Source organism: Sebastes fasciatus, chromosome 1 (assembly GCF_043250625.1).
Source record: "Sebastes fasciatus isolate fSebFas1 chromosome 1, fSebFas1.pri, whole genome shotgun sequence".
Classification (NCBI taxonomy): Eukaryota; Metazoa; Chordata; class Actinopteri; order Perciformes; family Sebastidae; genus Sebastes; species Sebastes fasciatus.
The window spans coordinates 43,667,849-43,692,634 of NC_133795.1; the positions used below are offsets into that span (position 1 = coordinate 43,667,849).

Genomic DNA, 24,786 nt, shown 5'->3' on the forward strand with positions numbered 1-24,786 from the left:
TGCCAGTGTGACCCCCCTCCTTCTCCCGCCAGATAATGACATTTCACTGAGAGCAAATGAAATGGGCCAGTTTTCAATCTCTTTACAAACTCAGTTGTGAAAGGGAGCGAAAAAAGGAGGAAACCGAAGGAGAGCGAGTAAAGAATATGAGACATATGATAAACATTGGCATTGGCTTTGTGTCTGTGTGTTTGTGTGCACCTCTGTGTGTGTGTTATATGCAGGCCTTTAGGTGTGTAGATGCTGTGTGTGTGTGTGTGTGTGTGTGTGTGTGTGTGTGTGTGTGTGTGTGTGTGTGTGAGCGTACCTTTTTTGATGTGTGTGTTCCTGCATCAAGTCAGCCCAAAGCCGAGCTGACAGACAGCTTCCCTCTGAGGAGCCCCTTAGTGTTTCTGATTGATCGTCATAATGCCAAGGTACAGGCCCTGTCCTTGGTGCCTATGCTAATCGCAGGCTCATGCATATTTATGAGCTCCTTGGGAATCAACCAGCTAAATAAAGGATGAGGCCGTTGGCTTGGAGCTGCGTTCATCACCGACTCTGATTGATTAGAAAGAGAAGGAATCAGCTTATAAAGACCCGCATGTTGTTGTGTTTTCCTCTCCTCAGCTCAGGGATTATAACGGGAGCAGGTGACTGCTAGGAGAGCAAACTAAATATTGAGTCTCAACATTGAACGGTTCAATAGAATAACGTTGGGGGCATGTTATTGCCTGTTTGTATAGTGTATATTTTCATTTCATGGTTTATTTGATAGGGACCAATACAATGTACATAGACAACTAAAAAACGGCTATCTGATGCAAGTGTCATAGTGTTTATAGCGGATGCTAATTTGCAACACCTGTCCCTAGAAGGGCCTTTTGTGAAAATATGAGATTAAAACAGGAATGAATACAGGAAAAAGCTGTCCGAGCAGAAAATGTTTTGCAGAATGGACCTTACCACTTGAAGCTGCTCTGGATCTGCTACAGCTCTGTAGTCTCATGATGTATTTGCAGAGAGGCAGAGGAGCCAGTCTGTTCAAACATTTAAACACAAGCTTTACATAATGGAAATCAATAAAGTTTGCATAACTTAACATATTGTATTTACTCAAAATGTGGCAATGATGGTACCTTATTTGCTTTTTGTCCAAGATTTTCAAGGCCCTGTTGTAAAGACACTATCATTTTTACTACAGACTGGTTGGCCTGGGAACAGGCAGCCAAACCATAGGACAGATGTGAGAAAATCATTGAATTTAGAAACAGCAAGGCAGAGTCAAATGTCAAGCAATTTCTTATCATCCTAAAACAGCTAAGGTTAGCCTTTATCGTTTCACATAACTTTTTAAGCATGATTTTTAAAGTTTAACTGAGAATCTAAAATTATCCCTAAATACTTCACCTCTGTTACTATACTATACTATATATGTCGTTTTATTATGAGTGTTGTGTTGTGGAGGTTTTCTTCTACCAGATTCCTCAATTGCTTTTTCTCTCGTTGGCTAAGAGTGAAGTTAAAAATGTAACATAGGGCTGCACAATTCATCGAATATTAATCGCGATCACGATTTTGGCTTCCCACAATTGAATGAACATGATCGCTTGAGATATTGGCATTTAAAATGCACGTTCTGCTCATTGAGCTAACTAAACTGGAAAAACAAAGTTTGGAAACATGTGTTCGGTCGATTATTTCTCTGTTGTTACAATGCTAATGGTCATTGTATTTTACATCGTTGGAAAGCCTGTTTATTTACCTTCGCAATGATGTCCAACTTGTAAGGATCATGCATTTGTGGGATGAGCAGCACAGCTGATTATGTGGGTAGCGCCCAAGAAAAATTTGCCAAAATGCTCCGTTAATGGTAAACAATGTATTCTCCTGTTGGTACTGACTCTTGTTTTGAGTTGTTTGGTGGATTGGATGATTGAACTCTCTATCAGTAACAAGGAACAAACAAGACATATTGGCAATTTTACACTTTATTCATTTAATACAATATGTCAGGAGCCTCAGTAGCGGTGGAAGATCCATACGCAGCCACAACAGCCTGGCACCTCCTCCTCATGCTGGTCACCAACCTGGTCACACGTTGCTGTGGGATGGCGTTCCATTCCTCAACCAGGATTCGTTGCAGGTCAGCCAGCGTGGTTGTGTTGGTCACTCTAACACGTACAGCACGCCCAAGCTGATCCCAAAAGTGTTGAATTGGGTTGAGGTCTGGACTCTTGGCAGGCCATTCCATTCTCTCTACTCCCACATTGTGGAGGTAGTCTGTGATAACCCTGGCTCTGTGGGGGGGAGCGTTGTTTCTTGGAGAATGAAGTTAGGTCCCAGATTGTGGAGGTATGGGTTCGCCACTGGCTGCAAAATCTCATCCTGATATCTCACTGCATTGAGATGGCCTTCAATGATGACAAGCCTTGTTTTGCCAGTGAGGGAGATGCCGCCCCACACCATGACACTGCCCCCACCAAAAGCTGTTACTCCATCGGTGCAACAATCAGCATAGCGTTCTCCACGTCGTCTCCACACTTTCACCCTGCCCTCCAACTTTGGCAGACAGAACCTGGACTCATCACTGAACATGACATTCCCCCACATGTTCAGGTTCCATTGTCTGTGTTGTCGACACCAGTGCAAACGGGCCTGACGGTGAAGGGCAGTCATTGCAGACTTCCTGTTAGCCTTATGAGAATACACTGTTTACCATTGGCAGAGCATTTTGGCAAATTATTCTTGTGCTACCCACATAATCAGCTGTGCTGCTCATCCCACAAATGCATGATCCTTACAAGTTGGACATCATTGCGAAGGTAAATAAACAGGCTTACCAACGATGTAAAATACAATGACCATTAGCATTGTAACAACAGAGAAATAATCCACCAAACACAAGTTTCAGAACTTTGTTTTTTCCAGTATATATACAACAGACAACAACATCCTATGAATCCACCATCACAGCAGGACAACAACGTCCTATGAACCCACCATCCCAGCAGGACAACAACATCCTATGAACCCACCATCACAGCAGAACAACAACATCTTATGAACCCACCATCCCAGCAGGACAAAATCCTATGAACCCACCATTCCAGCAGAACAACAACATCTTATGAACCCACCATCCCAGCAGAACAACAACATCTTATGAACCCACCATCCCAGCAGAACAACAACATCTTATGAACCCACCATCCCAGCAGGACAAAATCCTATGAACCCACCATCCCAGCAGAACAACAACATCTTATGAACCCACCATCCCAGCAGAACATCTTATGAACCCACCATCCCAGTAAGACAACAACATCCTATGAACCCACCATCCCAGTAAGACAACAACATCCTATGAACCCACCATCCCAGTAAGACAACAACATCTTATGAACCCACCATCCCAGCAGGACAACAACATCCTATGAACCCACCATCCCAGCAGGACAACAACATCCTATGAACCCACCATCCCAGCAGGACAACAACATCCTATGAACCCACCATCACAGCAGGACAACAACATCCTATGAACCCACCATCACAGCAGAACAACATCCTATGAACCCACCATCCCAGCAGGACAACAACATCCTATGAACCCACCATCCCAGCAGGACAACAACAGCCTATGACCCCACCATCCCAGCAGGACAACAACAGCCTATGACCCCACCATCCCAGCAGGACAAAATCCTATGAACCCACCATCCCAGTAAGACAACAACATCCTATGAACCCACCATCCCAGCAGAACAACATCCTACGAACCCACCATTCCAGCAGGACATCAACATCCTATGAACCCACCATCCCAGCAGAACAACAACATCCTATGAACCCACCATCCCAGTAAGACTACAACATCCTATGAACCCACCATCCCAGTAAGACAACAACATCTTATGAACCCACCATCTCAGCAGAAAAACAACATCCTAAGAACCCACCATCCCAGCAGAACAACAACATCCTAAGAACCCACCATCTCGGCAGAACAACAACATCTTAGGAACACACCATCTCAGCAGGACAACATCCTATGAACCCACCATCCCAGCAGAACAGCAACATCCTGAGAACCCACCATCCCAGTAAGACAACAACATCTTATAAACCCACCATCCCAGCAGGACAACAACATCCTATGAACCAACCATCCGTGCAGAACAACATCCTATGAACCCACCATCCCAGCAGGACAACATCTTATGAACCCACCATCCCAGCAGGACAACAACATCCTATGAACCCACCATCCCAGTAAGACAACAACATCCATGAACCCACCATCCCAGTAAGACAACAACATCCTATGAACCTACCATCCCAGTAAGACAACAACATCCTATGAACCCACCATCCCAGTAAGACAACAACATCCTATGAACCCATAAAACAAACTAAACAAGCTGGTGCCATTTATTCACAGTTATATATGGTAGTCCTTGTGAGCCACTGGTAGCCCTCGTGAGCCACCAGTTGTCCTTGTGAGCCACCGGTAGCCCTGGTGAGCCACCGGTAGCCCTCGTGAGCCACCGGTAGCCCTCGTGAGCCACCGGTAGCACTTGTGAGCTAAACAAACAATATATGCAAATATATAGAAAGAAGAAAAGTGAGCTGTAGGATCACAGGAATATTTGGTCATGTGTTGTGAGCCTGTAAAGAGAGTCATGAGATCACATTCAACATTTTGGTCCCTTTATTTCATGTTAACCACATTTCAAACAACTAAACAACCAATGGTAATGGCTTCACCAGAGCTAAACAACACTTTGCTAGACAAATAATCATCAGAATAATAATTATACAAAAGAAATGTACAAATTCAGGACAAAGAAAACAAAACAAAGAAATACAAAGGAAATATATAATACAGATGAACGGCCATGAACGAAGCCAATATGAACAAATGAAGCCGTAGTAGTAATAAAGATGCTCTTCAATAAAACACTCTTAAAGTCTTTGTCTCAATAGGTCCATTAGGAGCCGGACTGGACTCCAGCGACTACAGAAAAGGTAAGCCTGCAAGTTCTGGCCAAGAAAACTGAAACCTACAAGCAAACTAAACAAATGTTCAGCGGAGAACTTCAGCGTTCATTCAGACACATGCCTCTATGAATTAATGGCTGACAGAAATCACATTATGCGTCACAGTTGGGTTTTTTATCTTCAGATATTGGCTGAGAAAATTGTTTTCACCATTAGTTTCAATGATTCTTGTAAAACAGATCCAAGGTTTTTGAAAATGAAGCCTTTAATCTGGTGTGTTGTTCTTTAATTGGCCACATACGTCAGACTCTACCGGCGCTATGTGTCGCTCCTCAAAAGTGCCAACGAATCCCTAAATGCTGTCACAACAAGGATTCAGTGCATCTTTAAAATGAGCCGGTTGTTTTGTCTTTTAAATGGACAACAGAGAAAGACATTAGACAAACGTGTGATCAGATGAGCAGATGATGGGAAGCTGAGGTCAATGTTACATCTTGTATAATTCTCATTAACTCCCACCCTCCAACAGGTCGGCCATGTTGACCTTCTTTTACCCCAGGGTCAACCATCAACTGAAATCATTTCCTATTAGACTGGCCAGTGAGTTTGCCACATTCATTTTGAAACGTGCACACCTCCATGGGTTTAGCGAATCGTAAACGTGAGGCTTAAGGTAACTGTGAGCTGTCTCTTGGTCTTTGTGTTGATGGCAGGCAGCTTCTCGTATTACATGAAACACAGCATGACTCATATCTCATCTAAAGTTTACACTGCAGTCATTCCTGTCCATCTCTGGATTTACTTATTTATGGATAAGCAATATGCAGTACCAGTATGTATATAATGGTACTGCATATTGCCTTCTCACATGTTAATGCTGCTTTAGGTGAATGATTTAAAAAAAAAAAGAAGCTTTAAATAAATCCGATAAAGCCTGACCTTTAGACATGGTACACATGTTGCATGAAGGAAAATAGAGAAAAATACACAGTCAAAAGACCAAATCATCAAAATGCAGCTCCAACTTTACGATGCTACTGATGGATTGCTTTTGTCCAGAGGCCTGTACTACGAAGCGAGTTCAACATACCCAGGGTATCTTCTCCTTATCTGGCTTCACTAACCCTAACAACCGAGATCCCGCTAAGCGGTCCTATGACGCTGGTTATCAACTCAGTAAATCAACCCAGGGTTTCCCAGTCTGGCTGTGAGCGCGTTCACATGAAAGGTGCAGGGTTTACAGCATATAACCAATCACAGACATGGACAAGTCCACAACTTGCAGACAGACAGGCAAAGCGGCATATTTTACAAACAAAGAGCAAACTATATTAGACACATGCGAAGAAGTTAAACACATTATCAGACTAAAAGTAACACATTTGAAGCTGCCAAATGCAGGAAGGACAGCTGGCAAAAGAAATCAAATTGTCAATGTGTGAATGCGTAAATTAACAGATTTATTAATTTAACAGAACACTCAAAAGTCAGATATAGTCGTCTAGATGGGGCAGTGATATAAAAAGCTTTCAGGGATTACTGGATGACTAAATTAAATTGATCACATTATGGCATTTAATAAAGTTATGGCCTGCGTGACTATTTCAACCTTCTCTCAGCTGCGTCTCTGTCTCCGGCTCCAGCTGTCCTTCCTGCATCTGTCAGTTTAAACTGTGTTGTTTTTAGTCTGATTATGACTGGATCTTCATATGTGTGTAATATTATCATTCAATCTGCTCACTGAGCTCTGATTGGTCAGTAGGTGGTGCTTTTATATGAGTCGATCTCTTATCTGGAACATAACCTCATTGTGATTCACTCTGGATGTGGGCGGCAGCTAAATGTGCAATATGCAAAAATACATATGTTAATTTTTTTAGACAACACGTCTAAAGTGGCATAAGACTTTGTTCCAAACGATAAGAGCAAGTTGCTGAAATGAAATGCGGTATTTGTAACGTGTCTGGTGCAGGATGTTTGTCTGGTTGTTTGTTTCACTGTGGTTGTCGTATCTTATTTACAGTAATGCTGGATGCACAGCGAAAGACTGACTCTCCGTAAAGAAGCCATCCTGGACCATCTCTGAAACCTTTCTTTTTTCTGTTTAATGCTGTTGTTACTCTTCACCATGCCCTTTCTGTAGCCTCTAACATGCTGCTGCTTCCTGGTTTAACACCACGTTGAACCATTTTTCCTCTTTAAAAGCAAAAGTGTCAAAAGAAAGTCACACTGCCTTGATGCAGTTTGAAGGAAAAGAACCCATACAGCCCGGACACACCAGGAATGTCAAGAGCGCGCGGTGGCTGCGTGATTCACATGTCGGGCGTTCACACCAGCTGCACTTCAGCTGCGTGTCTGCTGTGTTTCTGCTGCTGCAGCTGCTGCTGTCAGCCCTTTCTTTTTTACATAGAATTTGCCTTTAAATGGCCATTTCATTTCATTATAAATATGATTTATATTTATTTTAGACAGAGAAAGGTTAAGAAACCTGTGGTAATTTTTAAATAATAGTAATAATCCACAATTAAAACTCCGTTCTATATTTATTCATGGAGCTCTCCAAGTCACTGCATGTTCTAGAACACTGTCAGGATTTTTTTTTTTAAATAAAAGCCTTGTGTTAACAAATAAAGGACTTCTGTCCACAGAAAAAATGCTTGAGGGCTTCGAAATTGTGGTAATTTGCTGGTATGATTTCAATATACAATCAATAGATCACTTTCACTGTCTGTTGCTGCTGTGAGACGCGCGCGGCACGCGTCAAAAATAGGCGAGACCTCTATTCTCTAGAAGAGACGCAGCTGAGACGCGTGTGTGACGCGCTTGAGACGCAGCTGGGACGCGCGTCTCACGCGGGCAGTGTGGCTGCTCTAACCTGATAACATGGACACCGGAATAAAAAACAACAGGTTACGCAGCCACCACGCGCTCTCTTGACGTTCCTGGTGTGTCTGGGCTGATACTGAGAAATGTTGAAACCGATTACTGAATTACAAGTACAATTAGCATTGAGGCAGTCAAGAGGCCCGAGCCACAAGGTAATTTATCAGCTTGTGATTTCAAAGAAGAAGAACAGATATATCAACACGTGTCTGTTGGTTTCATCCAGCAGCATCAACATGTCAGCCTAATACTTCTTTACTTTCCTTCAGCGAGCATCCAGCCTTCACAGGGAGACAACAATCAAGGCGGAGAATAGATCTAAAAAGGAAATCCTGTACAGTAATCACATGACAGCCCAGCAGAGAGGACGGAGAGACGCAGAAGGAAAAAGTGGCGCTTCTTTTTTTAAACCTCTGATTTTGTTTTTTAACATAATTTTTTCTGTTTTCTTTGTACAGTGTGTAAAGTTCACAGTCTGGAGGAAGCCAACACACACATTGTGTGTGTGTGTGTCACTTCTTTTCTCTTCTGTACAGGTTGTGTGTGTGTGTTATCACAGGCACACACATAGATACACACTCAAATATGCAAGCATGCGCTCTCTAATTCACACAGAATCACATGCACACACTCTCAAACACGCACACACACACACACACACACATATGCTCGCAGGTTTGTGTCGTCACAAAGCACCTCGACGCTCTGAGTCGGCGCTCGGAGACGGCGCTCTGAGTCAACGCTCGGAGTCGGCGCTCGGAGTCGGCCCTCGGAGTCGGCGCTCTGAGTGGCGGCATGGCGTTGAGAGATTTAGAAGGAGCTGAGTGCCTCCAGAGCCACTTCATAGCAGAACTTATACTGCTCCTATGGACAGAAAGAAAACATCTTTATTTTACACAGAGATTAAAAATAACTTCATTTAAATTCTAAATATATTTAAACATCCTCTACTACTACCTTTTCATACTCTACTACTACCTCCTCATCCTCTACTACTACCTTTTCATACTCTACTACTACCTCATCATCCTCTACTACTACCTCCTCATCCTCTACTACTACCTCCTCTTCCTCTACTACTACCTCCTCATCCTCTACTACTACCTCCTCATCCTCTACTACTACCTCCTCTTCCTCTACTACTACCTCCTCATCCTCTACTACTACCTCCTCATCCTCTACTACTACCTCCTCATCCACTACTATTACCTCCTCATCCTCTACTACTACCTCCTCTTCCTCTACTACTACCTTTTCATACTCTACTACTACCTCATCATCCTCTACTACTACCTCCTCTTCCTCTACTACTAACTCATCATCCTCTACTACTACCTCCTCATACTCTACTACTACCTCCTCATCCTCTACTACTACCTCCTCATCCTCTACTACTACCTCCTCATCCTCTACTACTACCTCTGTGTGTGTGTGTGTGTGTGGTTGTGCGTTGTGAGTCCTCACCATCGTCTCCACCATGTTGGTCTTGTTGTTCCTCAGAGTTTTGACGGTGTGGAAAACGTCCACGATGTTCTGCTGCTGGATCATCTCGTTGATGCTGCAGATGGCACAGAACGTTCCAGAACGCCCTCCGCCGGTACTGAGGAGGAGGAGGAGGAGGGGGAGGAGGAGGAGGAGGAGGAGGAGGAGGAGGAGCAGGAGGAGGAGGAGGAGGAGGGAGGACACAAGATGTTCACCATTAAACAACTACTGCACATTGTCATCCTGTAAACCTCACTGTGTACTGTGTGCCTGAATCCTCCTGCTGACCTCTCCATCATCATCATGGAAGAGAAGGAGGAACAGTTAAAGGTATAAAGGTATATAGGAATAGAGAGAATGAATCAAAAACAGAGACTGTAAAACAGCAGCAGATGTTCAACACTGTCCTCTACAGAAGAGATGCTGTCTGCCTTCACCATCCTAGTGCTGCTTTTTAACACGTGTTTCTTATCAGCAGAGAGATTCTCCTCCTCTGCTGTGTTCAGGTTCACTGTGTCAGCGTTTAAAAGATGCTTCAGAAACCTCTGAACCCTAACCACAAAACCTTTACATGTCTTTTAATGATACTTAATGAAACCGGTTATGAGAAGTAACGTTTGTTAGTGAGTTGTGATTTCATTTAAAGCATAGGAACACCAGGTTAGAGTGAATTAGCTTTACATCTGTTTTAACAAATGTCAATATTCTGATCGGTTGATTGTACAGTATTTCAATCTATTTTAAAATAGAGTATATACACCCGTATAGTAGTATATAGATATGTTAGAATAATTGTTATAATGCTAAACCAGGGGTCAGCAACCTTTATTATCAAAAGAGCCATTTTAGGCAAAAAAAAAAGAAGAAAACCTGTCTGGGGCCACAAAACATTATACAGTTTACACACAGCTTATAGTCTAAGTATACAGTATATACTCTCAGTCTAATGCAGTGAGGGCCAAAATGCAAAAAAAGTAGTAACATTACGAGAATAAAGTTATATCTCTACGAGAAAAAAGTTGTAACATTACAAGAATAAAGTCATAACTTTACGAGAAAAAAGTTGTAACATTACAAGAATAAAGTCATAACTTTATGAGAAAAGTCATAATATTACAAGAATATAGTCATAACTTAACAATAAAAAAGTCGTAATTTTACAAGAATAAGTCATAACTTTATGAGAAAAAAGTCATAATATAACGAGAATAAAGTCAAAACTTTACGAGAAAAAGTCATAATATTATGAGAATAAAGTCAGAACACGTAAAAATACTACTTTATAATATTACGACTTTTTTCTCGTAAACCTTTGACTTTATTCTCGTAATATTGTGACTTTATTCTTGAAATCTCTGATTTTTTTTCCCTCAATGTGGCCCTAATACTCCGTCGTACCATCGTACCATAGACCTACAACAATGAAAAATAAAAATGAAAATGTAAATGAGAAACAGTTATTCATTTCCATTTTTAAAAATCCACAGGCAGCCACTGGAGAGGAGCTACAGAGACACCGGTTGCTGACCCCTGTGCTAACCAAAGGAACACGTACAACAATAAAAGTGAGAAAGAAAAGCTAACTGCTAACAGGATGAAAACAATGTATAGTGAGAGGGGAGACACGCTCTCGTTAGCACACCACTAGTTAGCTTGAGCTAAAATCTCTGCTAGCTGTGGAGAACAGTAACGTTAACGTTATAGAAACACTGTACATACTATCAATAGCAGCTAATCAATGTTAATCAATGTCATTGATTGATGTTTACAGGTGAAGATGCTCCCTAGCACGCTGGTGATGACCAAGCCGGGAGCGTCCACCAGTCCGAATGCTTCCAAGGAACAAAATCTGTTCTTGTTGTGAAACGGCTTTAAACCTAACTAAGTTTATTCCCTAAACTTAACCAGGTTGTTTCCTGTGAAGATGGAACATTATTTTGAAAAGACTGGAGCGTTGCTGGACATTCGTAGGAAAACACACGAAATATGAGGAATAACTTTTTTTAAGAAATCATACAAATCGTTGTATGAGGATACGTTGCTATTCACTATTATCCGGTTTAACATCCCCGAGCTAATTCAGTGTCACAGGGTGATCAACTCCTCACTTCAGATTATCTTATTTTAGAATAGATCATTTTAGATTAGATTAGATTGGAGTAGATTATTTTATTTTAGAATAGATTATATTAGATTAGATTAGGTTAGATTGGAGTAGATTATTTTATTTTAGATTAGGTTAGATTATTTTATTTTAGATTAGTTTAGATTAGATTATTTTATTTTAGATTAGATTAGGTTAGATTATTTTAGATTATCTTATTTTAGATTAGGTTAGATTATTTTATTTTAGATTAGATTAGATTATTTTAGATTAGATTAGGTTAGATTATTTTTAGATTATTTTATTTTAGATTAGATTAGGTTAGATTATTTTACATTATCTTATTTTAGATTTGATTAGATTATTTTAGATTAGATTAGATTCAACTTTATTGTTATTGCACATAGTACAATACAAGTACAAGTAAAACAAAATGCAGTTTTACATCTAACCAGAATGCAAATTAGTAAAGTGCTGATTAAGACCAATGAGGATATGCGTACATGGTGTATATACATATATACTGATTGCAGTTAAGGTGAAAAGGATAGACAAGTATTATATTCTGATGAATAAGAGTTAAGTGTAAATTGCATACTGATGAAATATTGTATAAAATGTTGTATAAGAGTATTATAAAGAATCAATTATATACTGTAGGTGGAGTTAAATTTATATCTATACAGGAGAGGCTTGTACAGATGATGATATGTCCATAAGGACTAAATGAATATATACTGTATAAAATGAATATTAGAGAATAGATTTTATTATATATATATATACTAAATTGATATTACTATTTCAGAACTAAATCCTGTTTGCTCTCTAAATTGATCCACATAAAACAGTCGGTGGTGATGGACGTCACTGGTTCAGTCTGACGTTTGTCTAAAGCTGTTTATGAGCTGCTGCATGCTGTGAATATTTGAGTGATCTTCTGGGAGAAGACAGCACAATATTGTAGTTATTGTCCTCCATCTAAAACCCGTATAAATAAAGAGAGCAGAGACAGATGGCGGGGTGAAGTGTGTGCTGCTCCTCGCAGCTCTCTAACAGCTTCTTTCAGCGTGATTTGCTGAAAATGAGACATGTGCTCGGCATTAAAGACCCATCAGCCTCCAACCTCCAGGACAAGACGAGAGCAGAACAGAATCAATTTTCACCAGCTACTGATTGAACCATCATGTTTCTTCTTATCTCTGGTATTACCGAGTGTGTAAAATCAATATGTGGGGCTGATTAGCCGTGTCGACGTCTTCAGCCAGAAGCACAATAAGCTGATGTCCCCTTCAAACACATTCACTGCCTGTTTATCTGCCACTATTCTATATTTCACATGATTCTTCTTTTATTGTCAAATAGAAGATGCACATATACAAACTTTTTTCATTCTGTATTTTTCATTTGAATCGATGAATACCTGATTGTGTGCAACACTTTAAGCAGTTAAGCCCATGAGATCAATAGCTCTGGGTATTGATTTGAGCTGTGGGTCAAAGATGGGATATTCATCTCTGTCACTATTGATGTTCCTATAAGACGAGGGTTTAACCATCGATCGTATACATAAGCATTATTGGTTGAGTTGAGATCCAGCAGTAATTTGATTCCTTACATACTGCACATAGCCTACTATCTATAAAAATATATAAAGATATAAACTGCATGTTTACAAGTATTCCATTTGTTTGCTGTTCTTAGAAACAAGACGTTTTAAACCCCAACAGCTGGTATTTCTACATCTCTCTCTTTCACACAGAGATAGAAAACACAGTGAAAACTAACAAAACCTCCCGACACCTAGAAAGCACACATCAGTGCTAGTTGTGACTGGCCCAGTGAGCTGTGACTGAGGACGCTGCTGAGATGAGCTCCAGTGATCGGACTGTTGTTGTTAGTGAGGTTTTTATCATTATCAGCTTAATTTCTTCTGCTCCGCTCTTTATTTAGTCTGATTCAACATTTATTTAACCACATAAAACAATTGAGATAAAATCTCTTTTTCAATGGTGACGGGGCTGAGAAGGCAGTACGTGATTATATCATCATCATTAGATCATCCGCCACCATGGTCTCAGCTTTCACTCATATGCTGACGACACACAACTGTATCTTAGCACCAAAGCATCCACCCAGCTCCCCCCACAGTCACTTGTAAACTGCCTGCATGAAATACAAATCTGGATGTCATCTAACTTCCTAAAACTCAAAAGCAACAAAACAGAGCTCATGGTTGTGGCTCCTAAGGCCCTGCTCTGGAAGGTTGGAGATCTACATCTGGACGCTGACGGCTGCTCTTTCTCCCCATCCTCGGAAGTCCCCAACCTGGGTGTCATCCTGGACCGACTCTCTCATTCCAGTCACACATCAAGTCCATCACCAAATCCGCTTTCTTCCACCTAACAAACATCTTTCGACTCTGGCAATCACTCTCTGACTCCGTGGCAGAAACCCTCATCCACGCCTTCGTCACCTCCCGTTTGGACTACTGCAATGGAGTTCTGTCCGGGGTTCCCAGCAAAGCCCTGGACAGGCTCCAGTATGTGTAAAACTCAGCTGCCAGGGTTCTCACCCTCACCAAGCCATGGCAGCACATCAACCCCACCCTCATCCACCTCCATTGGCTCCCGGTCAAGTCCGGCATCACTTACAAAATCCTCCTCCTCACCTACAAATCCCTCAACGCCCTGGCTCCTCAGTACCTCTCTGACCTCCTCCACCCATACACACAGTCCCGGAAGCTGAGATCCTCAGGCCCTATATCGGTCCCGTCTCGGCACTATCGGCCCTATATCGGTCCCGTCTCGGCTCTATCGGCCCTATATCGGTCCCGTCTCGGTTCTATCGGCCCTATATCGGTCCCGTCTCGGCTCTATCGGCCCTATATCGGTCCCGTCTCGGTTCCAGCGGCCCTATATCGGTCCCGTCTCGGCTCTATCGGCCCTATATCGGTCCCGTCTCGGTTCTACTGGCCCTATATCGGTCCCGTCTCGGCCCTATATTGGCCCCATCTCGGCCCCGTCTCGGCCCCGTCTCGGCCCCATCTCGGACCCCTATCGGCCCTAAAGGGCCTATCAGCCTCCGCTACCAGCTCTGATTCTATACACTGTGCCATCTCTCCAAAATAAAATGGATGAACTGCTGATGAACCCCGGTTTCACTGTTTACAGAGAGGTCAACCACACTACCTCATACACACCTCTGACATGCATCATTACCATGATTGAGAGAGTAACTTGGTCGTGTGGCTAATAAACAATCTAATCTAATCTGATCTGATCTACTTCCTACTGTTTTATTACACGTGATGGAGTGTGTACACCTACGTGTGTGTGTGTGTGTGTGTGTGTGTGTGTGTGTGTGTGTGTGTGTGCATGCTGAACTTACAGGCAATGTACCACCGTCCTCCCATCTCCTCCGTCATACTGCTCCTGCCACTTGGCCAACCTCCGGACCAACTGGAGGATGGAGCGTTTAGAGAGCGGCGTGTCCCTGTAGGCCGGCCAGCCGATGAACTGGAAGTGCTGCACCAGGCGGTAACCGTCCTGTGGCTGCAGAGAGACCATTTTATCACCACAATCAACAAAGAGCGGTAAATCCACGATACACTAATCTGATCCATAAAGCACTGTTCATGTGTCAGCACGCTGTTGTGCTCCAGTTAGTTCTGGTTGCCTCTTCAAAATAACGAGCTTTGGACTCAACAAAGACGACATCTTAAAATGTTTAACTCCATTTCACGGCAGCCGTCTGGCCCCGAGGCGGTTGGCATCCTCCACCTACAATACCAAGACCTGCCATCACTGTCACACTCATTCACTGCTACGCTTGTTCATTCCACACAGCCACATACCTCTCTTCCCTTTACTCCTTCTCTTCTCTTCCTTCTTCCCTTACTCTATCCCTCTCTCCACTTCCTCCATCTCCCCTTCCAATCAACTCATATTTCTAACTTCTACTGTGCCTTACTCCTCTTTCCTTTATTCTCACACTCAGTAACTCCACTTTTCTTTCTCTCCATGACTCTTTTTGTTTTCCTCTTCTTTCTATATTTCCCTCCTTTCCTCCCTCTCTCTCTCTCTCTCTCTCTCTCTCTCTCTCTCTCCCTCTTCATTGATAGCGTAGTGGTTGGTGGCTCAGACTGAGCCTCTCTCTCTCTCTATCTCTCTCTCTCTCTCTCTCTCTCTCTCTCTCTCTCTCTCTCTCTCTCTCTCTCCCACTTCATTTGATAGCGTAGTGGTTGGTGGTTCAGACTCAGCCTCTCTCTCAGTGTGAGATCATATGAGCCATTTCACGCTAGACTGGTGATGTGTTTGAGAGAGAGAGAGAGAATATAGAGAGCAGAGTGGTGATGAGTTCACTAGGGGTGAGAAGTGAGGAAGTGAAAGAAAATAAGTGAGGAAGTGAAGGGAAAGAAGTGAGGAAGTGAGGTAGTGAAGGGAAAGGAGTAGTGAGAAGACAAGTGGCGTAGTGAAGGGAAAGAAGTGATGTAGTGAAGGGAAAGAAGTGAGGAAGTGAAGAGAAAGAAGTGAAGAAGTGAATGGAAATGAGAGGTGAGAAGTGAGGTAGTGAAAGGAAAGGAGTAGTGAGAAGACAAGTGACGTAGTGAAGGGAAAGAAGTGAGGAAGTGAAGAGAAAGAAGTGAAGAAGTGAATGGAAATGAGAGGTGAGAAGTGAGGTAGTGAAAGGAAAGAAATGAGGAAGTGAAGGGAAAGAAGTGAGGAGATGAAAGAAAACAAGTCAGGAAGTGAAGAGAAAGAAGTGAAGTGAAGGGAAATGAGAGGTGAGAAGAGAATTGAGGTAGTGAAAGGAAAGAAATGAGGAGATGAATGAAAAGAAGTGAGGAAGTGAAGGGAAATAAGTGAGGTAGTGAAGGGAAAGGAGTGGTGAGAAGACAAGTGACATAGTGAAAGGAAAGAAGTGAAGGGAAATTAGAGGTGAGAAAGGAAGTGAGGTAGTGAAAGGAAAGAAATGAGGAAAGGAAAGGAGAGGTGAGAAGAGAAGTGAGGTAGTGAACGGAAAGAAGTGAGGAAGTGAAGAAAAATAAGTGAAGAAGTGAAGGAAAAGGAGAAGCGAGAAGAGAGGTGAGGTAGTGAAAGGAAAGGAATGAGGAGATGAAAGAAAAGAAGTGAGGAAGTGAAGGGAAAGAAGTGAGGAAGTGAAGGGAAATAAGTGAGGAAGTGAGGTAGTGAAGGGAAAGGAGTGGTGAGAACACAAGTGACATAGTGAAGGGAAAGAAGTGAAGAAGTGAAGGGAAATGAGAGGTGAGAAAGGAAGTGAGGTAGTGAAAGGAAAGAAATGAGGAAGTGATGGGAAAGGAGTGGTGAGAAGACAAGTGACGTAGTGAAGGAAAAGAAGTGAGGTAGTGAAGGGAAAGAAGTGAGGAAGTGGAGGGAAATAAGTGAAGAAGTGAAGAGAAAGAAGTGAAGAAGTGAAGGAAAATGAGAGGTGAGAAGAGAAGTGAGGTAGTGAAAGGAAAGAAATGAGGAAGTGAAGGGAAAGAAGTGAGGAAGTGAAAGAAAAGAAGTGAGGAAGTGAATGGAATGAAGTGAGGAAGTGAAGGGAAAGAAGTGAGGGAATGAAGGTAAAGAAGTGAGGAAGTGAAGGGAATGAAGTGAGGAAGTGAAGGGAAAGAAGTGATACTGATACTGATAGTTCTATGGAGTTCTCTCTAAACCAGAACCCAGTCTGGCAGCTCCAGTGTGTTATTGCTGTGGTCGGTGTGCTACGGTCTCATCTTGCCAGCTGCTCAGGGAGAAGAAAAGGTCACAGAATGACAAATGCCTTTTATGTGTTGTTACATTGTGTTCCTCAGTGTATCGTTCCACTATCTATTGTTGTCTGCCAAATATAGGTCAAGAAATGCATTATTTAAAGAAATTTAAAATAAATGTCGGGACTAACTGCAGGCTGAGACTACAGACCTGATTCTCCCAAAATGCCCATCAACGGGTGGTGGGGGGAAGATAAGTTATGGTTCAGGATCAGGTTGAGGACATTTAAGACGAGAATCGACCTCTCTCCAGCTGACACCAATTTAGTTTGGTCTAGTATGTTCTAGACCAAACTAATCTGATCTAGACCAAACTAGTCTGATCTAGTGTTTTAGACAAAACTAGTCTGATCTAGTCTGTTCTAGACCAAACTAGTCTGGTCTAGTCTGTTCTAGACTAGTCTGCTATGAAACTGTGAAGTACCCTGGCCATGTTGCAGATCCTGAAGATTCGGTTGATGATGTCTTCATCAATGTCTGCGGATATGAATTCCACTTGAATGGGACCGTAGCAACAGGAACTCTTTTCAGGCCAGTACTGCATACATAACTGTAGAAAACAGAGACAAGGATCAGTCCAGTACTGCATACAACACTGTAGAAAATAGAGACAAGGATCAGTCCAGTACTGCATACAACACTGTAGAAAACAGAGACAAGGATCAGTCCAGTACTGCATACAACACTGTAGAAAACAGAGACAAGGATCAGTCCAGTACTACATACATAACTGTAGAAAACAGAGACAATGTTTAACAGACCTATAACACACTGTTGCTATGTATAACAGACTGTTGCTACGTATAACAGTCCGTTGCTATGTATAAGACTGTTGCTATGTATAACAGACCGTTGCTACCTATAACACACCGTTGCTATGTATAACAGACTGTTGCTATGTATAACAGACCGTTGCTACGTATAAAAGTCCGTTGCTATGTATAACAGACTGTTGCTATGTATAACTGACTGTTGCTATGTATAACAGACCGTTGTTACGTATAACAGACTGTTGCTACCTATAACAGACCGTTGCTATGTATAACAGACCGTTGCTACGTATAACAGACCGTTGCTACGTATAGCAGAGCGTTGTTAGGTATAACAGAGCGTTGTTAGGTATAACAGACCGTTGCCACGTATAACAGACCGTTGCTATGTATAACAGACCGTCGCTATGGCCGCAGCTCTGATGTCAGACTCTGGAGGCCCGTTTTTGGGTCAAATGATTGATTTCTTCAATAAATAGCCGTGTAATAAGCGGGAAAATTTAGAGCTAGCGGGTCATTGTTGTGAAATAAACCCCTTCAGGGCAATGTATCTCAAATGTTAGCCGTGTGAGTGTATCTGTGTGTGTGTGTACCTGCGTGTTTGTGTGTGTGTATCTGTGTGTGTATATTACCTGCGCTGCGTCCATCTCGTTGAGCATTACGATTGAGGAGCAGTTGTAGTCGAACACCAGCCTCCAGAAGTCGCCCATGGTGTTTGGCAAAGGATGCTGGGTAACAATGAAGGCCGCTGGCTGTTTGTGGCTCTGGAGCGTCGAGACCATAAATAAATAAATACAGTGAGATGAACAGACAGACTGAGTCCTCTCTGAAGTAGTAACACATTGACTTACGTCCATGAACGCAGCGTTGATGAACAGACCAGTGAACAAAGATGCTAACAGACTGAGGCCTCTCTGCAGTAGTAACACACAGACTTACGTCCATTAGTGCAGCGTTGATGTAGTTGGAGCTCTCTCCGTCCACGGATATGAGGAACGGCAGGCATCGATCTGCTGACAGAACGTCCATACTGCGGTTCTTGTCGTGGTTCCTGGGTAACAGACCCACGCTGCAGTCCTCTGGACGGACTCTAGGGGTCACTATGTTCAGAGTCTGAATGACAGAAAAGCACTTTATTATTCTTATTTGAACTTTACTCTCCCAAACACAGCCTGCTCTACTGAATGAGATAGTAGAGCACAGGAGACTGAACCAAAGTACTCATCAGATAGTGACACAGTCACATTATGGAGACTCGCCTGGGGACAAACATGTGGTCCCCAGGCGAGGGAACATCCAATCAATGCTAATGGTAAATGTAGTTCACTGTTTCAACAGTCAGCAACTCTGGTTTGGTCTAAAGAAACTTGAAGTCACAGAGTAAGATAGGCTGGCTCTACAGCTACTAAAACCAACTAAGACCTCCTTTTTATTATATTATATTCAGGATCCTGGAGACGGACTCCAGCACACCTCTGTCCCAGTGAGGAGGACAACTTTGATGCACAGTAATGCCTGCACGGCTCGCTCCAACACAAACTGCCCACGCTAACGTTTATTACAGCAGAAAGATGGTGGTTCTGTTGGCATCGGAAGCTCTACCAGTCGCTGTTTGCTATCAGCAGCTCCGTTCTGGAAACTCCCCGCCGGCTGTATCCTCCCCGCTGCAGCAACAGCAGCCTGGAGCGGCCTGGCACCGCCTCTCTCCAGCTAAATATCCGCCGATGTCAGTCAAAACACAATCAAATCTATACTGTAAGAAATCCTTGTCCATAACATCCTCTGCACTCATATTTTGTGACGTCATTTTCACTGTTAAAAACCGATTACTGCTATCGGTTAAACGGTTAAAAGACAAATTTGAAATTAATTAAAAAACTGAGCAAAACTCAGACAGCTCGTCACTTTAAGGGGAAAGCTGGTCGACCTTAACAGCCCACCTTAACAGAGTCTGAGCTGGTGTTGCAAGTACAGGATTTGGCTCCGGTCTTGAGCTGAGGAGTTGTAGCATTTATTCACCGACAAATAAACTGTATACACACTGATACAGCTACGTTCACAGTTATAACGCCACCGACAACCCCACACTCAGAGCCGCCACACAAACACACAGACCATTGTTGGTTACTCGCTGACAGACTATGTTTGTGACAACGGCGAGCACAAAACCACCAGCAACACTACAGTTACAACCGTAGCAAAAAACAAACAGACACGGTCTGTCGGACACTCGCTAACGTTTCGCCGGGCAGACACACAGCTGACAACCTGCTAAACTAAATGATGTGGTGGAGACTTACTGGGAAAGTGGCTGCATGTGTCCACGACAGTGAACGCAGCACCATGGCTGCTACAGTAACTCTCCTGACGGTGAACTGGAGACAGTGAACGCAGCACCGTGGCTGCTACAGTAACTCTCCTGACGGTGAACTGGAGACAGTGAACGCAGCACCGTGGCTGCTACAGTAACTCTCCTGACGGTGAACTGGAGACAGTGAACGCAGCACCGTGGCTGCTACAGTAACTCTCCTGACGGTGAACTGGGCATTCCGTTGTCTGTTGTGCTCATACACTGCAGCTGGAGCACCGCTGCATGAGACACTAATCTTGACGGTTAGCGGTTAATAATTGGTTAATGAGGGTCGGTTATCAGTTAAAAAAATAATTCAAAATTAGTATCCCTAGTTGGAAACGTAACACAAGCGAAGAGAACGAGGATGTTTTTGAGGCCCACAGTTACACAACTACTCTGTAGTTCTTCCTGTTTACAACTACGTCACTGGAAGCAGGAAGAACTACAGATTTTGCAGCTGTGCCCCAGAGACACAGAAAACATTGACCAGAACTGCAGGCGTTTGTCACCCTATATCCTCTCTCTCTCTATATATATATATATATATATAGAGAGAGAGAGAGAGAGAGATATACTGTATATACTGTATACTGTATATACTGTATCCCTAAACTCAGATGGATAGAGGTGAGGTTGAATTTTCTATTTAAAGGTAGGATTGTGTTCAGGGTTAAAGTTTGGGTCAGCAAGGACTGAATGTAGGTCCAGTGCGTGCCTGCGTGCGTGCCTGTGTGCCTGCGTGCGTGCGTGCGTGCGTGCGTGCGTGCGTGCGTGCGTGCGTGCGTGCGTGCGTGCGTGCGTGCGTGCGTGCGTGCGTTCTCACCTGGAACTCATCTTTAATCTGGCTGGAGTTGGTCTGTGGGTCCAGTCTGCTGATGTTGTAGTAGATGGCTCTGAACTCACACACTGGTATGGCTGTATTCCCACATAGACACGCCTCCAAGATGGCGTCGTGAACAAACACGTACTGCTCCTGCAACATGAGCCAAACAGCTGATTACAGAACTGTCAAAAACCCAACCGTTCTCTGGTCTCCATCTGTAAACACAGGACTCCACTCCACTTTCTTTGTGTCTCTATCAGTATTGTAGGGCTGAGGCGGTCATCGAAACAATCAATGTCATCCATCACAAAAACGCGTCTATTTGCACAACGTGCGTCACTGCGCCCGGTCAGAGCGGGCAGGATGCATTCATTCCCCTGGAGAACAAGCTGCAGCTAAAAAGCCTCTCCCGCCATCCTGTAAAGAAGTGGTTCTCAAAGTGAGACTGAGAAGCTCTATTTTCTGTTTACTTTAAAGTCCATGTAGGACGTGTTGTTACACAGTTCTATCATTCCCTTTGCCCCACACTGATGATGTTAACTTCATATTCCTCCAGTGATGACATCAGTCCAAGTCATAACCACGTGAAGTTTGAAGTCCAGTTTGATTCCGTAACGTGTTCAGGGAGAGGGTCGCTGTGAAATACGCTGATTCAATCTTTTTCATTTAAGGTCCAGTATTTTCTAATATTATCATGTGACATCACTTTGTTTTTAACATGATGAGAAGATGAATGAATACATTACTGAAATATTAATCAGACCCATTTTGGATATTTATTTCAGCTAAATTAAAGCTTCTATAAAGCAGGAGTTTCAAAAATGAGTTGTAAGATTAATGGATAAATCCATAATGGTGAAGGTGTGACAGCTGTGGGACGGAGGAAGCTGGACCCTCTTCAAGTCTCCGACAAACTCAAACATCCCACCGGTTGCTTTGCTTTGTGTGTGTGTGTGTGTGTGTGCTCTCTGGGCAGCCAAACGGTGAATTAAAAGCAGTCGTGGCCTGCAGTGTTTCTCTGGATCAACTGTGCTCTTTGTGCTCCAGCTAGCTGGTAGAAGCATCACCACCAATGAGCTACCAGCACTGTGCATGTTAATGTCTTAATGTCCCCCTGTCTCTCTCACACTATTTGTCCTATTTATCTACACTTCTAAAACCCTTTCTTTCTTTCCCTCCTGGTTCTTTCTCTTGTTTCCTCTCACACTTGTTTTTCTGCCGTCTCTCTCTTTTTCAGTTTGCTTCTCTCTTCATCTATCCCCGTCTCTGTGTCTCTCTGTCTCTCCGTCTCTCTGTCTCTCTGTCCTATGTTAATTGTTGCCCTTCGAGCCGGGAGGAGAGATTTAAAAGCATCACTGAAATGTCCTCCTGTGGCCATTACCTACAATAGTGACACACACACACACACACACACACACACACAGAGAAGTAGCTTTCATACCACTGCTGTCACAGTGATGCCCTGGGTAACTTTTCTGATCCTAAAACTGTTCACAGACATTCAGAAGTCAATTTGAGGCTGCGATCTTCAGCTGTCAGAGTGAAAATGAGGCTGTCTCTCATCACTCCTGCTGAAGTCGAGTCTTTAGATATGCAGTTTTTTCATCAGTGTTACAAATGGAAAGAAGAAACGGGTGGATTAGGTCGTCTTAAGGTAGTTTAGAGAGGGACTGAAAATGAAACAGCTAATTTCTGAAGATGCAGACTGGTTATAAAGGACTGATAGTTCAACATTAGAACACATTAAGACACCATGTAGAGGACAGTAACTAACACATTAAGACACCATGTAGAGGACAGTAACTAACAAGTCCTCCGCTCACAGAAAGGCTGAAGTTTTTAGGAAACAGGTCCTGAATGTTAAAGAGATACTGAATAATAAAGTGATGTACGTACTGACTCTGAGCTGTTGGTGCAGACTGATTGAGCTTTGTCAGCTCTACTTTAATCTGGCATTATGGTCTTCACTGAATAAGTACTAGTTAGTCCTGGTTAGCTCAGTTAGCTCTGGTTAGTTCTACGTCACCTGCTGTAGAAATTAAATAAGAAAATAAAGTAATTTCATACTGAACCGACGGTCGGAGCAGTGACGTCGTATTAAGTATTGGTTTTGTCTGCACATGCACACCCACCTCTGTCTGGACCATGTTGACCCGTTGTGATCTCAGCTCTCGGATGCAGTTGAAAATGTCCACCACGCCTTCATTCTCTGCCATGTCCAACATGATGTCCACTGCAATGAAACAGCCTGTCCTCCCTGCACCGGCGCTGAAGACACAAACAAAGAACCACATCACCTCCTGAATACACGTAGACAGGTTCTTTTCAGCGTTTCTGCTCTGGAGAAACACTAAACAGGAGATAAATGCTAAACTGTTACCGCTAAGTGTCACATTTTCATATTAGGTGTCATATAGAGTGCTACAGCAATGAGTCCTAAAACCCAGAACTGAGTCAGCATGATGTCACTTCCTGTTCCCTAATCTGGAGGTCAATGTGTTTTTAGTTAGATGTCTGAAATAATGTCTGTGGTTAACACCAGCTGAAGAGATTTTAACGTTTTGTTCTACGATATAAAATAGGTCAGTAAATATCCCACCAGTGAGTTTTAAAAAAGGGGGTCGCTGACAAAACGTCAGCACGCCGACTCGTCCTCATTACAGCCTCGTTGTGTTTATACCCAAGCTCATGTGACCGTGGTGGAGTTGGTTTATAGCCTAACGTTAGCTTTTTACTTCACTCTTCATAAATCATGAAGTGGTGTTCATTAGTGGAGATTATCTTGATGAACAAAACGTGTCAGTATCATAAACGTGTGTTTACCACAGAGATTATTATCTGTAACAATCCAAAACCCAATGGAACAATCCCATTGGCTGTTAGTGGAGGGAACCAGGGAGATGATCACTTCCTGTTAGTGGAGGGAACCAGGGAGATGACCACTTCCTGTTAGTGGAGGGAACCAGGGAGATGACCACTTCCTGTTAGTGGAGGGAACCAGGGAGATGACCACTTCCTGTTAGTAGAGGGAACCAGAGAGATGATCACTTCCTGTTAGTGGAGGGAACCAGAGAGGTGATCACTTCCTGTTAGTGGAGGGAACCAGGGAGATGATCACTTCCTGTTAGTGGAGGGAACCAGAGAGATGATCACTTCCTGTTAGTGGAGGGAACCAGGGAGATGATCACTTCCTGTTAGTGGAGGGAACCAGAGAGATGATCACTTCCTGTTAGTGGAGGGAACCAGGGAGATGATCACTTCCTGTTAGTGGAGGGAACCAGGGAGATGATCACTTCCTGTTAGTGGAGGGAACCAGGGAGATGATCACTTCCTGTTAGTAGAGGGAATCAGGGAAATGATCACTTCCTGTTACTGGAGGGAACCAGGAGATGATCATTTCCTGTTAGTGGAGGGAACCAGAGAGATGATCACTTCCTGTTAGTGGAGGGAACCAGAGAGATGATCACTTCCTGTTAGTGGAGGGAACCAGGAGATGATCACTTCCTGTTGGACTACAGAATGACGTCATCTCTGCACCACTGTATCATGTTGAGGAAACACTGAAATACCGTCAGACTTCCGAGAAACTGATGTGACGGCTGACATGAACAT

General features: G+C 43.1%; 1 protein-coding gene across 11 annotated transcripts in view; it reads right to left on the bottom strand.

Moving 5' to 3' along the window:
• Positions 1-4,675: 4,675 nt before the first annotated feature.
• Positions 4,676-24,786, bottom strand: part of ptprt (protein tyrosine phosphatase receptor type T) — a 389,841-nt gene continuing 369,730 nt past the window's right edge. For all 11 annotated transcript variants that reach the window (XM_074649699.1, XM_074649700.1, XM_074649697.1 and 8 more), the window contains 9 exons: positions 23,307-23,442; positions 21,175-21,324; positions 18,938-19,111; positions 18,631-18,762; positions 17,653-17,778; positions 14,843-15,006; positions 9,331-9,466; positions 8,643-8,730; positions 4,676-8,590 (listed from right to left, as the gene is read on the bottom strand). In XM_074649699.1, the coding sequence (XP_074505800.1) occupies positions 8,677-8,730; positions 9,331-9,466; positions 14,843-15,006; positions 17,653-17,778; positions 18,631-18,762; positions 18,938-19,111; positions 21,175-21,324; positions 23,307-23,442 (1,072 nt within the window). In that variant the 3' untranslated portion in view covers positions 4,676-8,590; positions 8,643-8,676. The remainder of the gene's footprint in view (positions 8,591-8,642; positions 8,731-9,330; positions 9,467-14,842; positions 15,007-17,652; positions 17,779-18,630; positions 18,763-18,937; positions 19,112-21,174; positions 21,325-23,306; positions 23,443-24,786) is intronic.